This window comes from Bactrocera latifrons, unplaced genomic scaffold (genome assembly GCF_001853355.1).
Source record: "Bactrocera latifrons isolate USDA-ARS-PBARC rearing strain unplaced genomic scaffold, ASM185335v1 scaffold_69, whole genome shotgun sequence".
Lineage (NCBI taxonomy): Eukaryota > Metazoa > Arthropoda > Insecta > Diptera > Tephritidae > Bactrocera > Bactrocera latifrons.
The window spans coordinates 512,775-537,626 of NW_017537367.1; the positions used below are offsets into that span (position 1 = coordinate 512,775).

At 35.9% G+C, this 24,852-nt stretch overlaps 1 protein-coding gene across 2 annotated transcripts in view; it reads right to left on the reverse strand.

Moving 5' to 3' along the window:
* Positions 1-24,852, reverse strand: part of LOC108975728 (tubulin beta chain) — a 116,123-nt gene that overhangs the window by 12,554 nt on the left and 78,717 nt on the right. The window contains exon 4 of one of the 2 annotated variants that reach the window (XM_018944426.1): positions 608-775. In XM_018944426.1, the coding sequence (XP_018799971.1) occupies positions 608-775 (168 nt within the window). Of the gene's footprint in view, positions 1-607; positions 776-1,209; positions 1,378-24,852 lie in introns of both variants that reach the window. The other variant, XM_018944425.1, reaches the window with a different exon arrangement.

Here is a 24,852-nt window from a genome sequence, read left to right on the forward strand (position 1 = left end):
TTAGAAAAAAAAAAATTATTAGAAGGGAAATGTTTTGAAAAAGGGTATTCAATAAATATTTTGAAAAAAATTTGAAAGAATTTTGAAAAAAAACAGTATTTAGAAAAAAAATTATTAAAACTAAAGTACAAAATGTTATAACTAAAAATAACAGTATTTTGATAAATAGTACTAAGACTACAATAATTGTGTAATGTTTGAAAACATTTTTGAATAGAAAATTTATACAAAAATTGAAAAAAAACTTGAAAATATTTTCGAAAATAATTTGAAAATGAAAGAAATATTTTTTTGAAAAAAATTTTGAAAATATTTTCGGAAACAATTTGAAAAATATAAAAAGAAAACATTTTTTGCGAAAAAAAAATATTAGAAAGAAAAATTAATAATAAAAAATTGGAAAGCGATTTGGAATTGAAATGAAGCCCAACGTCACTTAAAATGCAGAAGTGTTTAGTCATCGCTATTTATGCATATGCATCTATGCAAAAATGCTTTTTGCAGCAGCAGTTGTTGCAATTAATTTTGCGCTTTACAAGCGTTTTCTTGTTTCGCTTTGCTTTGGCAGGCATTTACACGACCACAAACAATTCTCAATTCTACTTACGGACACCAGATGATTCAAGTCCTCATAGGTGGGGCACAGCATACGCAACTTGTGATAACAAATGTCATACAATGCCTCATTATCGATGCAAAATGTTTCATCGGTGTTCTCGCACAGCTGATGTGCCGACAGTGTGGCATTGTAGGGCTCAACAATTACCTCGGATACCTGTCCCACACCGTAGCGGGGCCGAGTAGAAGGGGTGTGGTCACAAGCAAACGCAGGCGAAAATACACAACACATGTATATACCAATAAAAGCAAACACATATACACATAAATATGTACATTTGTAAATGTGTAGGTGTAATGGTCGGCAAACGCAAACGTATTGCGGTGCGCATTGGTAAATGCCACGCAATCGGCATTACCGTTCAGCCATGCAACCGGGTCATCAATTGTGAACGTTGTTATTGTTATTGTTGTTGATGGTTGTTGGTGCGTTGGTCGGTTGGTTTCGACGTTTACACAGGAAATGCATATGTGACGTGGCGGGATGCGGGGAGCAGTGTTAAGGCGAGATAGATAGAGAGGGAGCGAGAAAGAGCGAAAAGGAAAGAAGAGAAAACCCATTAGTATTGCTTGGTATATTGGTCAACTTACGGATACAAGATGATTCAAATCGCCATAGGTGGGCGATGTCAGCTTCAGTGTGCGGAAGCAGATGTCGTATAAAGCCTCGTTGTCGATGCAGAATGTCTCATCGGTATTCTCGACAAGTTGATGTATGGACAATGTGGCATTGTACGGCTCTACGACGGTATCGGAAACCTGAAAAGCGCCAATGAATCAGCGCAATGTTGCAAGCACACATAACCGGACGGCCAGTGAGGCATACAAGTAGTAGGCAAGCAAGCGAATATACGTTGGCAGTCAGTCGGTCAGATTAGCGAGTAGTATTCCCGATTTGGTTCGAAGTACCACAGATGGTCAGGCAATGAATGGCGTTGCATTGTTGGAGTTTGTTGATTTGTTGTCGTACATACATATATATTGCGCAATATTTTTGTTATTGTTGTTATGTGCGGTTAGTTGTATTAGCAACAGATGCAGCAAATGTGGCAGCAGCAGTTGCACAGTCGTCCAGTCAGCAGGCGTTGAAGCATTATGTGGTGCAGCAGGCCACAGGCGTAAACGAGMGTTGAAATGAAGCGTGTGTCAGCGTACAGTGCCGTTGTGGCGCAGCAGTGTGGCATAGAAGAAATGAAAAATAAAAGCGAAAAAAGCGAAATTTAGTTAAATGTAAATAGTAAGAAGTTTAATAGTCATACTCAATACTTTTAAATGCTTCAAATCAAAGTGTATATAAAATAAAAAAAACTTTAACTTCGAGTACACCGAAGCTATAATACCCTTCACAAGTACCTCTCTTATAGCACTAAATATTTTTGAATATGTTTATCTAAAACTACGGTGTAGTATGGTAGACAGTCGTATAGAAATACATATTTCAACTTGGAAAGAAGTCTTTCATGAATAGCTTCATTTCCATTTTGTTCGATGAGTTTGAATGGTAGCTCCTGAGAGATAAAACCCCAAAGTAATGGAAGTAGGAGGAAGAAGGCGAATTTAGCAATAGATTTTTAAGAAATTTGATCGCCAATCCATGATAAATAAACTGCAAATAAAATAGAGATGGGAGTTGTTAACTCTTAACTGACTTGCGTATCCCACCTCGAAGGAAGAAAATAATGACATGATTACATGACTATAAGCGTTGCTTGATGCTTTCATGCCAGGAAATGGATAAAATGGAACACATTTTGGCCATCAGCTGGAGGATTGATCTATTAGAGAACGTTATCGAGAGAAGATATGTTAAAAGAAGTGAAATAGAAAGAGACATAAATGCGAGTGTGCCTAGAGTTTGATACGCTGATAGGCAATTATAATTATCCCTGACTTTTACCCAAAGCTTGGCTGACTACTAGTAAGTTTTATGATCGAAAGAAACCTTTGTGATATGAAGCGAATACTTATCTAATGTAAACACTAGACATAGCTTGTACTGAACTGAAATTCACTAAACTGAATGAATAAAATAGCCTAAAATGAATGGAACGCACAGTTTCATATGAAGTGCTGTAAAGTTGTGTATACAGGGTCCGACACTCCAAATTCGGTTTGGAAAATTATTTTTATTTATTTTAAAGTACAAAGGGGGGAAAATAATCATAAATTCAGGACCAAATCACTTTTGCTAGATATGACCGAATCGCAAGCTGTCCGAATGTGACTTGCCGGTATTTTGGCCCACTCACGGACAATGGCTTTCTTCAGTATCTCGACACTGGTGTATTTTTTACTTCGAACCTAGTTCTCCAAAATATCAAAGAGAGAATAATCCATTGGATTTGCAACTGGTGAATTCGAGAGCTATTGTATGGTCGTAATGAAGTTCGGAACGTTGTTCATGTTCGTTTCAGCCATTCTTGGTTCACTCGCGCTTTGTGAGACGGTGCTGAGTATTGTTGAAACGTCCATGGCTTTCGACCGAAATGTTTGTTTGCTCACGGCTTCAAAGCAGCCTGCAGAACCCTTTTCCAATAATATGTCACATTTACTTCGACGCCAGGTTCGATGAAAACAACTGGAGAGCGCCCATCTGTGGTGCCTGCTGGTGGCCAACCGATGACTTAGATTCAGTGCAGTTTTGCGATACTACCAGTATTATTGTAACGAGTGATGGTGCGGTAAACAAAAGCCTTATTCACATTAAGGTGTTTGAGCTCACGAACAATTGCTGGCTGTGATTTTCCAGCTAAATACTTATAAAGCAATCACACTATTACGTTTGAATTTTATCGCTGATCACTTTTTTTTGCGTCCACTTTGGGCAAAACGCTTTTGTACACTTGTGAACAATACTCCGAATTGTCCTTCAGCAAATTTATAAATATCTGATTCCACTGTGAAAGCTGCGCGAACGGTCTGAAGTTGGTTCGAGTACCAGACCCTGGTCTCTCGTATCTATTGGAGCGCGCTGTGTCGTCTTTTGACATTTATATTTTTACGAAATCTTATGTAGACTTTGAGGTATTCACAACTTGAGTTGCCATGCACATACAATTTTCTGAGTGCCATGTTACTTGTGTCACAATAGTATTACATTAAAAATTACCATTCTTTATCAAGAAAATATTGTCCGTAATCAAATATCATTAAATGAATTATAATAATTTTGAATGTTTTTTTTAAGTGTAAAAGCTTTCTCCTTATTTTGCATAAAAAAATAGCCTTTTAATCTAAAACCCACTTTTAAATGAAACTCTTATTCAACCACACATTTCACAAATCAATAATTATTAATTATGTTGCATCATCAGGATATGTATTTGCCTCAATTTACACAATCAAAAATAAAAAATGATAGTTTTCAACTACAAGTACAAATTTGTGTTGTTCATAATATGTTGATCTTCAAATACTTAAACGCAAGAGACAACTGACATGACAAGTATTTGATTTCATTGAGGCAGAACAATGCTTACAACATTGTTGTTGCGTCTTTTAACAACTAATACAATTACTACAATGACAGAAACAAAGCAAGTACACCATTGTTCATACATATACACACGCAAATCCATTTAGTAGCACACAAAAACGAGAACAAACAATAAATTTCCAAGCATTTAGTTTCTGCTAATGAATGCCTTTCATCAAATTGGCCAATGGATATTTGGTTAGTAATGGGAAAACATTAGTAATTTGTTTGTTATAGATCTAACTAAATTTCGCATGAATATTATTACATACATAGCGTACCCAAACATATTTATGTATGTTAAGCAAGGCAAAACCCTGTAGAAAATTGGATGTAGAAAACATAGGTTATGTATGTGTATGTAATATATATGATAAATATTATTTTTTTTTAATATAGAGCATTAGTAGTCTGTATCGGGTTATGTTATATGACGTCAGCGCCATAAACTTCGTTTGCAAGAACTTCTTTGAGAGGGTTTATATCATTGCTTAACTCAGCATTGTTTTAGCACGAATCAAAGATGGACATCAGAAAAAAAAAAATACTAAAGTAAAAGCGAAATAGCAGGAAATTCGAAGAGTCACAGATTTAGGGAATTGTGTGGACCTAGAGTCAAATATCTGTTCCTATTTAAAACGAATGATTTTGCTGGTGAAAAATGCATCAGAAGACAAACTTGTGAAAATCTTTTGTCCAGAAGTTTGCCAATAGAGACCTGGGACAATTGACGTCAATGCTTTAACTGATCAACCTCTGAGTTTACCGTTTCTTGAAGTGTGATATTAAATCCGGCAATACAGTACTACAGTTCCTAAAAATTCTATACTGAAAGGAACAATTTCTTCAATTTTACTTACCAGCAGCTTATATAGAAATTGGGTTAATATACAATAGTACTGTCTCAAAAAAAAAAAAAAAAAAAACAAAAAAAAATAAATTAAAAAACAAAAAAAAAAAAAAAAAAAAACATAAATAAATAAATTGAAAAGCAGTACGCATCTAAGGTTTAACATTTCATGTCAGAAAGATACGATCCAACAACTAGTTGTAACTATTAAAACTTACTACCGAAATTCAGCGTCGGTGGCCTCAACTTTAACAGCGCTACATTCAATTTATGGTCGTCATAATCATTCTGTCAGATCAAGAATTGGCTTCTGTTAGAAAAAGTTGAATGCACAGGCACAGTACAAAATGTTTCCATGCCAGTGAGACAAAGAAATGCCCGCTGACGCGAGAATATTGCTGCCGCTTGTGCATCAATTGAGAAAGACCCAAATCAGTCTCATACAAGTTGTTCTCAAGCATTGGGCATCTCGAATTTTGGGAAGACATATTGGCCTATATCTTAACACGACCAAATTGACACAAGAGCAGCAGCCACTTGATCAGCAGAATTGTCGTATGCTCGTAAATTGGGCTGAGCAACAATTTGAAAATGATCCGGATTTTCAACAAAATTGGTTATTGGTCAGGCAGCAATCCACACATACTACAAAAGTCACCATTATATCGTTATAAAGACCGGCACGTTACTGTGAATGGGAATCCCTACCGCTCAATGATAACCAAATATTTTTGTTCCAAAGGGACTTGGAAGACATCACAAGGCATACAGCGAATGCCACAATCGATTTATTGAAAACCAAGTTTGGTGAACGTTTTATATCACGACATGGCCGCTTCGATTTTGCAATTTGACGCCGTTAGACAATTTTACGTGGGGCTACGTCAGGTCTATGGGCTATGCCAACAAGCCAGCGACGATTGATGAACTTCATATGCCTTTTTATTTGATACGATATACTCACAAAATTGGACATCCAATTCGAACCACTGTAGAGATCTTTTATATATCGAGAGATGCTTCCTGTGTTGGTTAATCGCAAGATTTGGATTTCACAGACTTTCTACAACTCCTGAAACTGAAATATCTTCTATCAAATGAACGACACTGTGTAAGATCTGATGAGGTGATTGAGGACATAAGTAGTCTAGAAAATTATTTAAATCATTGATAAGCTTGTACGCACTCAAAGTTAGCTTATGATGTTTTGCTGAGAACAAAAGCGCTACATTTTTATTTTCAAAACTAATTCCAATTTATAAGCTAGGCTTCTCAAAACGCAAAGTTCATTTCATTATCATTTTGTTCATTTCCAAAAGGGCACATACCATCATTCATTAACGCCTGAAATTACAACTAAATATGACAAAAATATATGCAGCTTTGCAGCTACACCACAAAACTCCGGCTAGTGCACAACCGGCGAGTTTATATTTGGGTTGCTGCAAAACGCACAGCAGTTGCAAGCTGATGGCGTGATTGGATAGTTCAGCAGCAGCAATGATTGTAGTATTTGCTAGCAGTGGCAAATATATTCAATTGCACGTCTGGCACCGCTTGCCTTAGCTTCGTGGAAAGTACAAATTAGCAGTACACGTCCACCAGGACGTATGAGCAACATTTATTGCACTCGTATGCAAATGACCTAAAGGCTACCGAATATGAGCGCAAACGCTTGCATATGCTATATTAATATTTATATAAGTGCTAGTTAGTGTACATATGTGTGTGGGTGTTCGTGTGTTTGCAACAACCTTGTGTATGCATATGCTCTTTGATTTATTGCTAATACTTTCCGTACCTGGACTCGCCTTGTTATGACTCTTGTTTGGTGTCCATTTCCATTTCCAATTCCATTTTCACTTACACCGTTATCTATGAAATGTTGTGCACTAGCCAGCGTGCACACAACGGTTCGGGCATACACAAATCTATCATAATTTGTAAACGCTACGACACGCACGTAATTAGAAGTGAATTTCATATACAATAATACTCGGTACACAATTTGGCCTCAGGCGATACTCGCTGCATAAGCAAATTAACAAATATACACAGGTGTGTGTGTTTTCGCATATCTACGTTTGTTGTTTCTCTGCTTACCATTAAATATAAATTTGGGCTTGCACTTTGCTCGACTTGTACACAAAACTTCCACCTCTGCATTTATGTTTCGAACTCAAACTTTGGAAAATATCTTTGGTAAGCACTCAAAGCTGCAAACACTTATGCTCACACAAACAGGCATTTATTAAGCTTTTGCTGGCATTATTGTACACTTATTAGGCTAGCAGCAGTGCAAATTGTATTTACAGCGCGTTCGTGCCCAAATGGTCTCTATAAATTTAATTATTATATTTAGGCTTAACTAATTGTACTAATGCTTGGTTCTATTCCTTTAGACCGCCTGAATGAAGACAACGGTCTTATTGTTTTCAATTATCAACTATATTATAATTTATTATAATAATTATGTTGCTACCTAAGTGCAACTCCATTTTGAAATAGACAGCCTGTTGATGGGCTTAATTATCATTATTTCCAGAAGATTACGTTGTAGGCAAGTATTATTTAAATCTTATTTATTTTCTTTGTAGAAATGGAAAAATAACAATAAAAACTACAACTTTATCTGCAACGAAGTTGTAATATTCCTTAGAGGTTCAATTTTACAGCATCAAGCGATGCCTTGGATAGTCCGTTTCCACGACAGTCGGGTTTAAGGACTGTTACCTCAGCACCATTACACGAAATTGCTCCAGAAATGTTTTATGCCGCTAAAAACAACAAAAATTTGCCTTGGATAGTAACCCTTGGAAAATTTCTTGAAAATACCTCGGGGAATGGGAAGAGTTTTCCACACAAGCACTTGCTTTCTATCGTTCAGTTTATAGTTTGATAGCTATAAGCTATAACTGTCTGATATTGGCAACTCTGACAGATTATTACATTTGTAAAATTTCAGACCAATAAACTGAACTTAAACTGAGAGAGCAGTTTGCGCTTATGACGATCAGACATCAGACGGATATGGCTAAATAAACTCAGCTCGTAACACTGATCTTTTATACGATACAAGTATATATTATATACTTTGTAGGTTCTCTGACGTTTCCTTCCGATCAGTCAGAAACAGCGTGGCAAACTTAATATACTCTGTGCATTGTACAAAAATCGTATAAAAAGACCTTTATATTGATTTTCGTCGGTCGGTTTAAATGGCAGCTATATGTTGTAGTTGTCCGATGTTGGCGGTGCCGTCAAATAGGCAGCTTTTTAGAAATGACATGAGCAAAATTTCAGGTCGATATCTCATAAATTAAATAGCTGTGACAATAGGTTTCTCAAAAGACTGCATATATCATAAGAAAGATGTGGATGTGATGAGTATCGCATTAGCTCACTCCGTACAACAAATCGTTCGATTAAAGATGGCGTTGCTACTAGCCCAATTTTTTTTTATTTTGTTGGTAGTCTCTTCATATGAACGTATGTGAAGTTTCATTTCAATCTGACAATTCATTATTAGTTGACAAGCCATTTAGTGTTATAGCCAAAATACAGGACATGGTTTTGAAAGATCGTCGATTGACTGAGAGGGATTTAGTAGAGATTCTACACATCTCATTACCAAGTGTGAGCCATATTTTAAGTAAAATTTTCAGTTTTAGAAAATTGCGTGCACAACTGGTGTCGCTTTCGCTAACAATGGATTCGTAATTATGGTCGTGATTTGGGTCTATCACCATGATCTTGAATCAAAACAAGAGACTAGAGAGTGGTGTAAACCTGGTTGTTCGGCATCGAAACGATGCCAAGTAGCTCACGGCAACAGTTTTTTTGGGATGCGAGAGGAATTTTGTTTGTGGATTACTTGCAAATTGGTAACAATTGCCATTTCTGAATATTATTGCAACCTTTTGGAGCAGTCGAAGGAAAATATTCGTGAAAAAAGACTCGGTTTGCAGAAGAAAAACATCCTTTTTCATGGCTAAAATCCATGAATTAAAGTTCGAATTTTTCGGTGGATGCGTATTCACCAGATTTGGCCCCAAGCATTTTCTGTTTGTTTCCAGAACTCAAAACGTCAATCCCAAAAATATATTTTCGACACTACAGGCTTGTTAATCTTACAGGCACATTTTATACTGTGCCTGTGGATTCAAATTTTACCACTAGACTGTCATTTGTTTATATGACTGGACTACCATAAATTGAAAGTAGCGCCTTTAAAGTGGAGGCCACCGCAATTGGAATTATTTGGTAGTAAATTTCAATAATTTCGAATCGCTGTTGGATCGCATATCTTTTCATGATGAAATAGCAAAACTTACTGAAGAGAAATGTCAAAAGAGCGGGGAAAAATATGTTATTGGCTGTCTATTGGTCTACTTTTGTAGCGTATCTACTGAAACCCGTTAGTTGGAAGAGATATTACTAAACCAATTAGTAGAGTATGCTTCGGAAAGGCGTTTAAGTACTGAAAATTAGTTTCTGCATTTACTTTTGAACAAAACAGAGTATACGAACTGTTATTATTTGATTAACATTTGGATTGAGATTAATCGAAAAGTTTCCTCCACCTTTCTATTCACTAAAATATCCTTGCGTCAGTGATGCCTACTACATATGTATGTACACATTATTATGCGATGCTCATCCAAGCTAACTAACTAAGCTTTAAGTAACTTTGTTTTCTTTTAATTAAAAATTTTGTTAAAGTGTGTTGAGCAATAGAATTTGGGCAAATGTTAAATACTTAACTTTGCCTTGCAAATTAAAACAAATAACAACTACCTCTAATAATTTCGTTAGTTCATTGTAAACTAGAGAGACGAGCTGCTAAAATCATTCTCGGAAATCTAATTATGTACCGAGATCTTATACACTGAATTAAATAGCACGCAAATAACTGCTTTATTATACAATTATATTTGCTTGGGTGCATTGTTTTTTATTTCGCTACAACATTAGCAAATGCAATTAACGAGCAAGATGCTGGAAGTTGCCTCTTAACGGAAAGTTTGTTTATAAACGCTTAGGCGTTAGCATAAACTAACTGCTGATATTTGCATTTATTTGCAATTAGCTCAAAGCAATGGTCACTTTATGAGCTCCATTAAAGCATCAAAGCAACTCACTCAATGATCATTAGTATGTACTTTTCGTTGCAATAATGCTGTTAATCGCCTCAGAAGTCCAAATTTATTATCTCTCTCTGTGTGTGTTAAATGAAATATTTTTTTTTTAGAATCACCTGTGCTAATGAAATATTTATTCACAGCTTACAGCAAGAATGCGCATTTATGTTATGTTCAGAGTTTGGTATAAAAGGCATCTCAGTTGTGTGTCGCATAAATTAGCAATATGGGAGCTGTCCTTGATATGTATTATATATGCTTTCACGAATAAGCAAAGATTTGTGTAATGCAACACACGCTTTATTGCTTTCTTAGGATGCGTTGAACAGTCAAAGAGAATAAATTAGTGAGTTTATGTGAATTATATACACTTTGTGCGCTTGGAAGTATAATATTGTCTTTACCAACACTAGTTTTGAATACGTAATTTGAGGGTTTCAATGTTAGATATAAAAGTCCGATATCATGCTTTCATCCAGGAAGGTTGAAATTTCATTTTAGAACAATTATGCACCGATTGAGAGAATAACTATTAATTAGGGATATAAGATATAAGGGACTGTGGTATTCGCTGTTGCTAATAGCCAAAGAACTCTAAATCTTGCACAGAACCTTTGTTTCGAAAACGCGTAACGCCGATTCATAAGATATTGCCTCTGCACTATATAGCAAGACGAGGATGATGAGGAACTTATAGAGTTTGGTCTTTGTTCGTGCTGACGTTGTTATTGGTGTAAATGTCGGTTCCAAGATAGACGAAATTATCTATGATTTCGAGGTAATGATTGTCCACAGTGACGTGGGAGCGAATTTGCTTCACTTCTTAGTCCAACCTGAAGAAAGCAAAACTGACGGCGTAGATTCTATCTTATCTATCCAGCACCGTAGCTTTAAGTAAATTGAAAGTCGTACGATAGGGAGGAGGCTCGGGGAGATCTTTCCCGATAATGCGATATCCCATCGTTAGACTTTTTCTTGTAGCGATGTATAAAGTCTAAAGTCTATGCAGATAACGCGCTTCGATTCTAGTCTTTGAGCGAAACATTACGTCTGTCATTTGCTAGTCACCAACCGTAATGCTCGAACGAGTCATCGAAAATTAGACTCAACCGACGGACGATCTAAGACGTAGCCGCCGCCAACATTTAAAAGAGATAATCTTCAAACAATAAATGTTAAAGAATATTTCTTCAATTGAAGTTTCCGTATTTTTTTTTTTAACGAAGGGAACCTCGAATTGAATCTCCATTTATAAGATGCTCTTCTGCATAGTGAACAAACTTTGGTCGAATGAAAAAACTGAGCCCAATTTGGTTACATAAACTTAGTTTACGGTGGGAGAATTGATGTCATACCTGAAAAAATGGGATAAAATTGGCCCTTTATCCTAACAATATTCGTCACATGACTATAATTGCAAAACATAATCCATTTGTAACATCCATCCATAATTTATTTGTAACTATTTGTAACAGTCAATGTCAAACGACAATAAAGAGCATCTAAAGTTTATAGACAATGTGTAGCTTTAGGTTGCTGAGAATTTTAAATAAGTCAATAAGTAACCTTGTTCTAAACTTTCACAACTTCTTGCTGGATATTTTACTAAAAATGAGGTTCACTGTTTAAACTTTTTTTACACTAAGGGAAACCTTTACATTCATATATCTGCATTATATGCTATTATATGCTTCCTCCAACCCCTCAACTTGCCCTCGAAATATCGCTGACCAGCGCAAATACATCAGTTGCAGCTTAAGCAATTGACCAGCAAACCAAACCGATTGATTTGAACATGTGCGATAAACCGCAGCCACGAACGACCGCAGCACAGCAGAAGCCCATAATCAGTACAGCGACAACTATAACTAAAGCAACAGCAATACAAGCGAAAACATGCTTTACTATAAGCAAATGCGTCGCGACTAAAGCAATTTAAATAACAACAACAACAATAGTTACCGACATGTATAGGGTAAACTTATCGCCGCTAGAGAGTAAAATCAACAACAACACCGAATGGGAAAACAGCGCTGTCTCACACCTTCAACAATAAACGCTTCAATATACCAATGTATGTATGGATGTAGAGCGCGCCAATAAGTGCACAAGGCCGATCGGCGTCAGAGTGTGCCCAACGGTTGTTGCAGAAAATATATTGGCAGAGCGATGGCGGCTTGTGGTAAGGCGTCGCCGCGTATTTGGATGAAGATATGCGAATGTGGATCAGATCTGTGTGAAAGCAAGCTATTAGCATTATGCAAACGCAACCGCAGGCCTACTAAAACAGACACGCACACATATGCATGCATAGCAGCCTGTCTGAATTTAAAGCGCGCCAGTGGGAGTGTAGTAAATATGTATTTGCGTGCTAATGTTGACCATGGCAGCGCTGTACAAACATAAATAAGATACATTTCGTCATTTAGTGGTGAGCCGCAGCGACAACGCAGCACTGCCGTTACATTATCAGCGCACATGTAAATATAATTAAATCTTCTTCACTAAACGCCACTAAACGCCTGCAAATGCTTGTAAAACAACAGCTGTGCTGCCAACTTGCCGCTATTCGGCCAAGCAGTGTGCGCATGAGTCCTGTGTCTTCTGCGGTTCGCCGAATTGTATGCGATTTTTTTAAGATCAACCGTTTCGATTTCTATACCACTTAACATTTTCTTTGTGCGCGCGACGAGCCGTGAAATTAGCAGCGACACGATTGCCAATTGAACCTGACAGCGCGTCACACACATCCACACACACACACACACACATGCATACACTTGAAAGCATGCATGCCTTAACGCTTATGGTTGTGCCTGTCCTAGACTCCCGCAACTCATGCGCCCACATATGTATTTGCGGTCGCACTCGTATTTGCATATGCTATATAAATTTCCGTTTAGCGCAAAGTTTTTTTTGCTTAAAAGCATTGAAAATTTATGGCTGTTTCGCTTGATTGGTTAAGTCGTTTGCATGCTTCGATTGACATTTTGCTTTTCAAGCACATCAACTAGCGCTATGCGTGGCTTTAAAATTTCGTAAACTCAGCTCACAACAACTCCTGTTAAGTTGCAATGGTGGTGACCGCCGAAGGCGTTATTGCATGCATTTACTGCTAACTTATGCCATAACACGAGTCTTCTCGCACCCCAACACCCTCAAAACTGCTAATATGTGCTTGCATCAATTTATATATGTGTGCTTATGCCAGTATATGGTATGTATATAGATGAGTGTGCGTTTGTGCATACCTAAATTCCTGTTTGTATATTCATATGCTAATATTTGCATTTGTGTGTGTAATTTATGAGTCGCCTGCATTAATAGGCCGCATAAATTGACTTGCGGTGTGGTGATTTTGTTTTTGGGTAGTACGATTGGTTGTGACGGTTATTGCTATAATTGTCGTTTTATTGGTAGAATTAAAACTGCAAATGTGTTACTTTAATCTGTGGAAAAACTATGAATAACCCGATGCAATGGTTCCTTTGTTGGTTTTTTAAATTTTTAAATGATATTTAGAGTCTCCAATGGAAGACAGCATATGAAAGGAGATTAGATTAACGACATGTCTAACAATACATTGATGAATAGAAAAAAACTCTACAAAATATTTTTGGGACTCGATAGAAGAGACTGTAGGAACATGATCGGGAGTGGCTAGAGCAAGGTACCAGGAGACAAGAGCCACAGAGTATTTTAAAATTCACGTCAGGCATCTTAAAGGATGACTACTTCGAGTAATTGAACTATATCTGGTATCGAAAAGCGCCACATGATTAACGAAACCTAACCTAAAATGATTACCACCCACGAAAACAAATGAAGACATAATTGTTTTCATTTAAAACTTTATATCTACCTATCTTTATATCTGATAAAACTTCTATTTGCACTGGATCATATAAACTCTGTGCGCAACATTTTCAGTAATGTTTTTGTATCATTGCAACATGTTGCTATAGTTTATAATAATTTTGTTGAACTAACGGATATGTATATATATATAAATGATCAGTTCGCGAGAAAAGTTAAAATCAGTGTGTATGTTTGTTCGTCTGCTTATGGCAGCTGTAACGTGAATAAAAATTAAGATATCTCAATGAAACTTGGTAAACGAATCACATTAAGAAGGCCACATGTGTTTTGAAAATCTTTAAACGTAGGGCCTCGGAAGGAATTTGATGAGTTAGCAAGGAAAAAGAAATTGTTTGATTTGAATTGAGACAAGACGTGTCCAGTTTAAAGTATTAATCGACGAATTTTTTTTACGCATTAGTGTACGGACGTATAAGGGTCTCATAATATATTTCTGTCGACTGATTTGTATTGTTTGAAGAATATGATGATTGATGCACACGTCACCAATAGTAAGGCGGCGATATTAGCCTTGAGCTCGCTTATATACTATATAATAAAAAGCTGTCTGAATTTTTTCTTTCTGGCATCGAGTTACTTCATGATTAGACTGGTTTGGGTGCTTGGCTAAAATGGTATCACAGGATACTTACCAGGTCAGTAAACTATTCTTTCTAGAGGCAAAATGTTAACCGGTAGAAGTTAGGCTTTACTATTAGATGGTAGGACCACAAGCGAGCTCGGCGAGCGTTGCTTAGCTACTACAGCTGTAGTCACAAGTCGATAAGCCATCAAACCTTACATACCGTAATGCTTTTTGTTTATTTTCGAATCTGTTAGCACTATTAGTCATTAGAGAGAATATTGGTGGGACATTGGGAGTACTATACGTGATGTTTCTATAGTAACTATGTCATTTATAAATGTATCGATACTTGAGAAATGCCTTTCTCAAAAATTTTATGTTCAGAAGTTCTTTAGGTGATGTTCGTTTTCATATTTGTCCTAGGTCCGATGGAGAAACCTCATATTACATCTTTTTAAACCACTTTCGATAGCTTTCTAGTGAGATTGCATTAATTTGAGTGCTCTATTAGCACGATTTTATGCATGTACAGCTTGGGTTTCGAAAAAAAATATTCAAGAGGATTAAAAATTTTAACAAAATTATTTCTACTGTCCACCTATTACTCGCTTTTTTGCTGGATAAACGCATTTGTTAATGCTATTCAAAAGCTGAGAATTTCGAATTACGTGTAGCTGCAACTACATTGAATATTTCATATTGCGCATACGCCCTGACGTCCGCTTATATTGTGGTTCGCATTCCATGCCTTGAAATTAAATATGACTCGCCTAAAGTGTGTTATTAACAACTCTTAATTGAACTAAGCGTACAGGAATGTATAATTTTGTTTAGCACTATACCGAATGAATTCCGATATAAAACCGATAATAAAGCGATAAAAATTAGGAAAATAAAACGAAAAATATCAAAACCATAATTTTCGCTTTTCGAGTATTGCTCTTAGTCTTAATAATAATTCTAACATGTTAATATTAACTATTGCTGGCCGTTCTAAATTGGTGTATTGAGGATCACACAAAATTATGTAGGACTTGACTAATCAAAAGAATTTGTTGGAATTGATATATATTTTTTTTGCAATATTTTTGTTGCAGAAAATTAGTGGAAAAAGACCGCGATGGCACTTCTTCATTTTTTTTTTCATTAATAACCGAAACTTGTAAACTTTTCACAAATCTTTTAGTTTGTATGGCAGTTATATGTTATGGTGGTTCAATATCGGCAGTTGCTGCAAATGACAGCTTCTTGGAGAGAAAAGGACGTGCGCTAAAACCGAGGGACTAAAACGTGTATATACTGGGAGATGGAAATGACTAAATGAACGCAGCTCGTTTTATTGATCATATATATGTTTTATAAGTAATACGATCTTTCCTTCTGGGTGTTACAAATTTCGTGACAAACCGAGTTAAGGATATAATTAAGTACACCAAATTCAATGGTGGAAAAGTCTTTACTTTCCTAAAATAACTTTGGATGAAACAATACATCGGAAATGGTTACTTTTACATCAGGAGATCCAAATAGAGATATTTTTTTCAAAAGACAGATCACATCTGAGTCTTGTTAAGCTTTTATGTTATTTTTGTTCTGTATTGTTTGGTATTTCATCATGGAAAGTTATATACCGAAACAAAGAAACCGCCCGACCTTTTCAAGCGACATCGCATGGCTCTGTAAGCTCTTGAAAAGTTCCAGGATGATCCGAATGGGACGAAAGGCAGCCTAAAGAGATTCAAGTGCTGCCATTTCATCCAGAAAAACCAACGATATGCTGTGGTTGCGGGGTCAGTGGAATCTTCGGACCATATTTCTTCAAAAATAATGCCGGTAAGGAAGTGACTGGCGATTTCGACCTGATGCCAGAAATTGAAGTTTGTGAGCTCGGCGACATTTGGTTTCAACAAAACGGCGCTACGTCCCACATATTGCATCAATAAATGGAGTTATTGAGAGAACACTTCGGTGAGCAGTTAACTTAACGTTTTGTGGCGGCCTATTGGCCATCAAGATCGTGTGATGTCACACGGTTAGACTTTTTCCTGTGGGATACGTGAAGACTAAAGTCTATGCTTCCAACCCTGCTTAGATTCAGGCCTTAGAGCAAAGCACCACGCGTGAAAATAAATGCTAAAAAAATATTTTTTGAATGATAATAAACATTCCGCATTAAGGTGTCAGTAGGGTAATCTTAAAATTTTTTTTTTGCATTTTCTATTCCCTTATACCCTTAGAATTAATGTAGAACCCACTTTACCATTGGAACGTTTCGAAGAAGGCCCAAAAATAATACCACTTGACGTTCGGAGCGCTCGGAGTGCACATCTCAAACTTTAAACACTTTTTTAAATTGGCGGACATAATTCCGGTGGAACTACTCAACCGATTTGCTTAATATTTTTTTAAATGTTCACAAAACGTTTAGCTATCGTCCATACTACATTCATAATTATTTATAATTTATTGACAATGTTATGACAAAATTTATGTAAAAAAACATGTGGATAAATAATAATAAAAAAAAGTGTATACCATTTCTCCGACAGATGTCATCAAAAAATTCCAAAAAATGTGAAAAAAGTTCTATTGTGGAATAAAAATTGTACGGAAAAAAATGTCAAAAAGCGGACCAGACCCTACTGACCCCTTAAGTTAGAAGTTTCTGTAATTTCCCCTTAAAGAAGTAGGGAATCTTGGCTTTCAAAATATTGTGTACCTTCAAGAAGAGGTAGGGTGCGTTGCTGAAAAATCTGCAGGACCGGAAAAAGTCTAACTACCAGCAAAATGTGAACAACTGCTTGTTAGGGACATGACATACTCATTAATAATGAATTGGCTATTGCTTATTAGCCTTGCTTTTACAATTCTAAATTATTTAATACGGTGGAATTAAAGCGCATGCTGAAAATTAAAATAAAAAATATATATTATATTATTAAATTAATATTTTACGCTCAGTAACCGTAAATAAGACTAATAACATTAAATGTGAGCCTTAAACAGTTCACCAAAAAAAAAAAAAAAGAAGGAGATTAACAAACAACAACAACAACAGAAACTGGTTAATTTTTTAATGCGCCCGTGAAATCCTACTTAATCCACGTAATTACAATTACACACTCATTTACATGCTTACGCAATGACACATTTGCACCGCATAAAATGCAAGGCAAACGCAGTGATGCGTAACTGCATGCATGGCTAATGTGATGCATGTCCGTGGCACAGCCACAGACACACACACACACACATCCATCGGGGCGATTGCGCACATGTTGCATATGACACGTAAATCATTTGCGATAAGCGCGAGAGCTCAACAAATTACATTGAAGGACAGTTTTTAATCGCATCAGCGGTTGCAATGGGTGTCCAAATGTGGTTGACCGTGTTTTTGTGTTACACATATACATATGTATATGATTTTTCTTTTTTTTCTACATATTGCAGGCTAACTAAAAGTGCGCGCGTGTTTGTGTGCGCCCATTCACACATCAATTACCGCACACACACACACATATACATGCACGCATACCGCTGCAGGCTGCTGTCATGCTTGTGGGCTTTTGTGCAGTTTTTGTTGTTGTTGTTTTTTTGTAATTTTTTAACGCTGTCACTGCAACTCGCCGCTTATTTGTTTGCGTCCATTCATTTTATTAATATCTTAAAGCAATAATTTACAAATAGCCATTGTGCGCATATTAACAATATTCGATATGATTTCCAATTGAACTGCTGCTCAATGCAAATGCATGCTGGTAAATAAGAGTCAATTTGTATGCCTTTCAATGCCTGCTTATTTCAACATTCTAGGGTATCTTCCGTTGTATTTGTATATGCCAAACACGAGTAACTCAGAGTGTGTGTGTTGCAGTTACGTAAAATAGGCGAATTGCATGATTTTATCATAAAAAGAAAATTACAGTTATTATTTCGTGTGTACGTGTGTGTGTGTTTTTGTGTTAACAGTAAATTAAATGCAAATATTGGTTTGAGTATGTGAAATTGCGAGTGAACTCTAGTCCTTTGGCTCGGCTCCGTGTGATTGCATTTATTATGCGCCAATTGAGGCGCAACGAATGTAAAAATTTTTGACTTGCAACCACTGATTTGTGGCGTCATAAATTGGATAATAAATGCAGCTGGTAAATATGAGAAATTTTCCAATATTGCTATGTGAATTGTAATGATTTGCCGTGCTGTGCCATAAATGCAACCCTGCATACTGATTTGTATTTGCAATATTACAAAAGGCATGTTGCACTTAACAGGGTGACTTTAGTAGTTAGAGAATATAAAGTACTAAGGACTTATTCCAAATTATACGAGAAATATATTTTCGAAGTTTATTTTGTATCATTCAGAAAAATTGCGAAAAGTTTTATTCCAACAGTTGTTTCAGAAGAATTTGAATATAACCGTTGAGTTGTAAGATTTGGCTCTCTCATTTAAAGGAAATTTTCGAGAAATCGATTATTTTTTTGGTTGCATTACCTGCTAGTATACATTATAGTAAACATTCTCTCAAGTTTCGAAATCGAAATTCCAATTATTTCGGTCGCTACAACGTTGCTTGTAGAAAGGGAGCAGAGTAGGGAACATAGCGACATCAATCCTCCAACGCGTTTTTCACAGAATGCTATTTTTCAAAACGGTTTCCACTCGCAAAGAAAGAGTTTTGAAGATACATATTTTTAACGTCATTTGCTATCGCGCCATGAATTCTTTAATTTTTTGTAATCTTCCTACTTTTTTCAACGAAAAATTATCGAAAAAAATATTATAATAAAAAATTATACTGAGGGTGTGAGCTGCCAAACTCGCAAAAATGTTTTGACCAAGCTTTCCAGTATCTATTGAATCGCACTGTGTAAAAGCCGATCGCGCAATGATCTGTTCGGCTTATTGAGACAAAAAGCTCACTAAATCTCATGCGTTCAGTTATTCAATAGTAGAACGCATGAAGTGAACGTTGTACAGACTCGTTCCTATTCTAATGATAACAGGACTAGAGTGCCTTTCAGCTTACAGTTACCTGTGATTCCGCTGTTGTATGGCTTATCTTATCACAAAGTGACTCGATGCCATTGATAACGAATTTAAGCATTCCTGAATCAGCCTGGAGTCTCCGCCGCCATACAAGAAGAGTATATCTATCGTTGGCTGTAACAGCAACGCTTTGAAAACCTCTAGTCAGGAAGTATGAAACTGAAGTAGATATTGAGTTTCTGATAATAAATTTACAATTGTCTCCCTACTTAGACACCTGCTCGTAGGACATACATTATGAGGTACACGCTGGAACTTCCTGATTAAAAATTCGTTTGATACTCTCTATACTGTTTCTATTATACTTTTGACAACGTAAGTTACGCATAATTAGTATAACGATTTTTAATGGTGTAGGATATGGAAATGTTTTGCTGTCATACATAGCAAATGTAATGAAGTATATTTGCCAACAAAATATCGAAAGACTTTCGCATGTGTTCAAAGTTTAAGTTAAATTAAATGAGCTTACTTGAGACGTTATTCTGGCGAGAGTTCAATGTGTTAGGGCTATCGGAGCACCGATGATAAACTACTTTCAAACATATATTTGCTATAAATCTCGATCTAACCAATAATTATCTTAGATGTTATAAGTGAATATTCCATTTCAAAGGAGTAATTTTGGTATTGCAAGTTGATCTGTGAACTGAATTTTCATTTCAAACTTGTATAAGCCGATCGGGCTTAAAAAATATTAATATAAAAAATTATTAATAAAAATTAAATAAAAACCGACTTTTATAAGCACACATGCACACAAATACTACCACACAGCATCCACACACCTTGACACATATCAAACAAATTAATGTGCATATTTTTCCACATGTCAATAACGGTATTCATGTTATGTTTAATAAAATGTCAAATCGTAATTAAAATTGAAATGATGTGCTTACATATCTATGCAATTTAATATACACCTGTATATACATATGTTATATATACATACACCATTGCAAACAAGATACTCACTTCATCCACATGTGAGGCAATTTGTTATTTATGGTAAAAAATATAATTTGAGATAATGTGTTTCAATTATTTGCAAACGAAAGCAAACATAATAAGTGCAAATGAGTTATAAACCTACCACATAAATACATATGTATGAAATCAAAGTAAATACATATGAGTGTAAAGCAGTTGCAGTAAGTATATTAAAATGGCAGAAGTTAAATTAAATTTTTGAGGCGGCAAGCAAGCGATTGAAATAAGCTATTAATTAAGGAACAAATTTAAAATGCAGGGTTTTCCAATAACAGTTATATAATTTCATTAAAAAAAACAGTATAATCCTTAAAGAAATACAAATGTGTTTTATTTAATGCGAAGTACAATCGATACAATTCGATGGACCCATTTTTCGAGTACTGTTTCCACTAGATCAAGTCATATGTCTTGAATAGCACGGTCAATATTGACTTCTAAAGCTTGAAGAGAGTCCGGTTTATTGCTAAAGACCAATGACCCTAAATAACCTCACAAGAAGTAGTATAATAGTATTAAAGTAAAGTTTTTTTAAAGGCGATTCATTAGCACAATTTCTTGAAATAATCGAATTTCCAAACTTTTCTTGCAATAATTCGATTGTTGCACGTGCTGTGTGACACATGACTCAGTTTTGTTGGAACCAGATATTGTCAAGATCAGCTTCTTTACGGCCATAAAAAGTTGATTATCTTCGATCTACACCGCTCTCCTTTGATATTATGAAAGAAGTACGGAACGATGATTCCACCAGACCAAAAACTACACCGAACTGTCAGTTTGGGTGAATGTAATGGTGGTTTAGCAATATATTTGTGGATTTTCTTCGTACCATAATTGGCAGTTTTGTTCAGTTTGATAGTCTTAAAAAATGTTATCGATTTTAAGCTGTTCCAAAGCAAAATCAGTAAATTGCGCAATTTTTATTTTACTCAAAGGTGTCTTTGAATACTTTTTAGATCGACTTTAAGGACAAAGTAATTTATCTGTGCTTTCGTTGAAAGTATGTTGGTTTAAATATATAAAGAGTTTTATTTAAGTCGTGTGATTTTCGAGAGGAAATAATTTTTGTACGGTTTTTGATGGCTTTTTCTTGACTTTCACTTTGGTTTGTCATTTCACTTGTGTTTGTCATTTTATGATGAAAAGGCTTTCAACGTTCGCGAGTTCTGAAAATTCATTTACAAAATAATGGTTTAGTTCGTGCGATATAACATGCGCTGTGTCCAATATTTGGTCGACATAATCGCCAAGCAGAGTCGGTAATTGGTGAATCGGTTCAAAGTAGACACTCAAGTTTAGTTTTGTTCATCAACTTTATGGATGACTTATTATTATTAAACAAATTGGTTGCAGATACCGTTATATCCCCATAAAAATCACTGTTTGGCATGTTTCATGTTCACACGTCTTTATTTTTCAAAAATGATGTAGAATTATAATCAATGGAAAATCCTATACATAGTGGAAGACCTTTGATGACAATAACTCGGCGCTGCATACCATGTAGCCAACGGAATAATCAATTTATTGAAGGAAATTTTATTTATTTAGGTGAACGCATTTTCCCGCGTAGTAGGTCTGGTGTGACTTCCATGATCGTCTGACATTGATCGTCAATATTGCAGGATTAATTTCTTTAGTGCGGTTATTTGCCCAAAATTATTTTCAAAACATAACGACAAATCCTTGTCCTTATAATAAATCTAAATTTTGGGCCATAACATTGAATTATATGCGTTTTATTGTTTCTTTTAAAACCACAGGCAAAAACACATCATTTGATTGAAAAAGGTCTCATTTGAAGTAGCGAAATTGGAAAGAACTTTACCTTAAAGCAATTGAAAAAGGCATCAATTGCCTTGTAATGCTGTAGAGCAGTCATTGGCAAAAATTTGGCTCCCCCACCTAAGTTGTCGTCTGGCTCTACGAGAACATAGTCAAGAACATTATATTCTATCGAGTCTTCTTGTGGTGGAGGGCTGTAGAAAACCCCACACTTGCAAACAAACTCGAGAGTGTGCAATGAGTGGCTCTCACCAGCATGTATGGTGCACTAGGATTCACTCGAACCATGGCACTTAACGCCATCTTGCACATATTCCCCGTAAACATCGTCGGAAGGTGTATTACTGCGAAATTGCTATCAGATTCAGAGAGTCTGGGTTCCTAAAAGAATATGTGTGCAAACATTCATAAATCCACACTCGCTTTGATTTCATACCGGATCATTTGAATCATGGAGCCGCCAAACGGAATTCTGCCGGCTCCTACTCTGCCCAAGTACCAATGACTTTCTGGCAGTGTCTTCCAGGCCGAGCTTGCAGCTATGAGAGTAGCAGTAGATGTACTACTCTGGAGTGCAGCCTCCTTCAGGGAAGTGACCATCCACTCAAATATCAGAGTTGCGCTACTAGCCTTGAAGTCATTAACAGTGCGCCTTGCGATATGCAAAAGAAAGTAGCTCTGCACTTCAGAGACCAACAGAGAAGTTGTTTATTTTTTAGTTTTCAAATAAATTGTGCTTATAATTTGCTACTTTGTTATTAAAACTAATTTGCATATTCACAAAATTCCTTATACCAATAATAAACTCCAGTTTAATCCCAACTCATGCAGCTAAACGCTAGCCAGCGGGTCGTCATGCCGTATGAGTAACCTCCATTTAATTACTGCAATGCTATTCCTTTACACATCTCGCAGCTAATTAATTTCAATTTTAATTTTTGCAAAACACACTCGACGCTCATTTGCAAGTGCCGGAGCGTAGCGGAGCGTGGCATAGCGTATTAAACATAATTAATATGCAAAGCAGGTGTGCTGCTAACGCACTAACACAAACACCGGAGTATAAATTGTGTTATGGCTGTATATTTGTGCATACGCGCCGCTATGTGCGTGCGTTTATGTGTGTGTGTGTGTGTAGGTGTTGAAGAAGCATTTAAGCATTTCTCATTTTTATGCGCATACGCACTTCAATCAATCAACAGCCAAATTAAGGCCAAAGCTAATGTGCATGCCTTAATTAAATTATGCTGAAAGTATAACAACAACAACAAAAATTTAAATATAATAGAAATAGCAATTACGAATTTGTGCATACAAAGTAGCAAGAAATCAATTGGCGAGCGCGAGATGATGTGCATGTGTGTGTATGTAATTAATTTCAATTACGCAGCTTATAACAGTTATTGGTATTGTGCATAAATTTTTATGCCCCACATGTACCTACACATGCGCGCACATAAAGTGTTTACGTGTGCGCTGACAAATTGTGGTTTTGCATTTAATTCAATTTATTTTTGTTTTGCCGGTCAATTGCCTCACACAATATTTAACACATATTTCTGGGTGTATAATTTAGTTGCATTGCTAGGCTCTATAGTATTGTGTGTGTGTATGTGTGGGTGCTTGTGATGTAAATTTGCCCGCTTAAAATTTTCGCGAAACTAATTCAGGCGCGTTGACATTTGTGGTGCATTTGACAATTAGCCGCTGCGTGACCAGCTGGCCTTTCACACACACCCACACACACCCACACGCACAAGCATCTATGCATGCCCACACATCAATATACACGTACACACATTTGCGCCCTTTGTTTACACACTAACGGTTAAGCGATTTTCAAATATTAGCATTGCTGATTGCTGCCGCCTGAATTGGTAAAGCCGCCAGCGGGTTCATTGCGGCCGAACAATATAAATGTCAATAAATTAAGCAAATTTGTCAAAGAATTTGCAAAAATTAATAATCATCAGCAAGTAGGCGCTTTGTACTAATTAGCTGCTAAAATATATATTTTATTGCATTCTATTATTCAACATGTTGTTGTTTTTTGTTGTCATCTTTTTTGCATATTTCGCTCGCCATTGCAGCGCGATTAATTTTCGCATTAAATATTAGACATATTTATTGTAGTTTTCATACGAATTTATTGCTAAGCTAACATTTGACACGACTAATTATGAGCAAATGCAAAGCGGTAAAAATAATTGCAAAATTTGTTTTTAATAAAAGCTGTTTGGATGTGAAAAGTCGATTTAAGCGGGCATTATTACGCAATACGGAGCGACAGTGAAAGAGTAAAATAGTTACACGTAATTAATTGTAAATGTCAATTAATTCATCAATAATGAATAATTGACTAATTTTTAAAATTAAATTAATTAAATAATTAATAAAAATGATAAGTTATATCAACAATGATAAAACAACTATTCCTAATATCAATAATTTATAAAATAATTAATTTAATTAAAAAATTAATACAATTTAT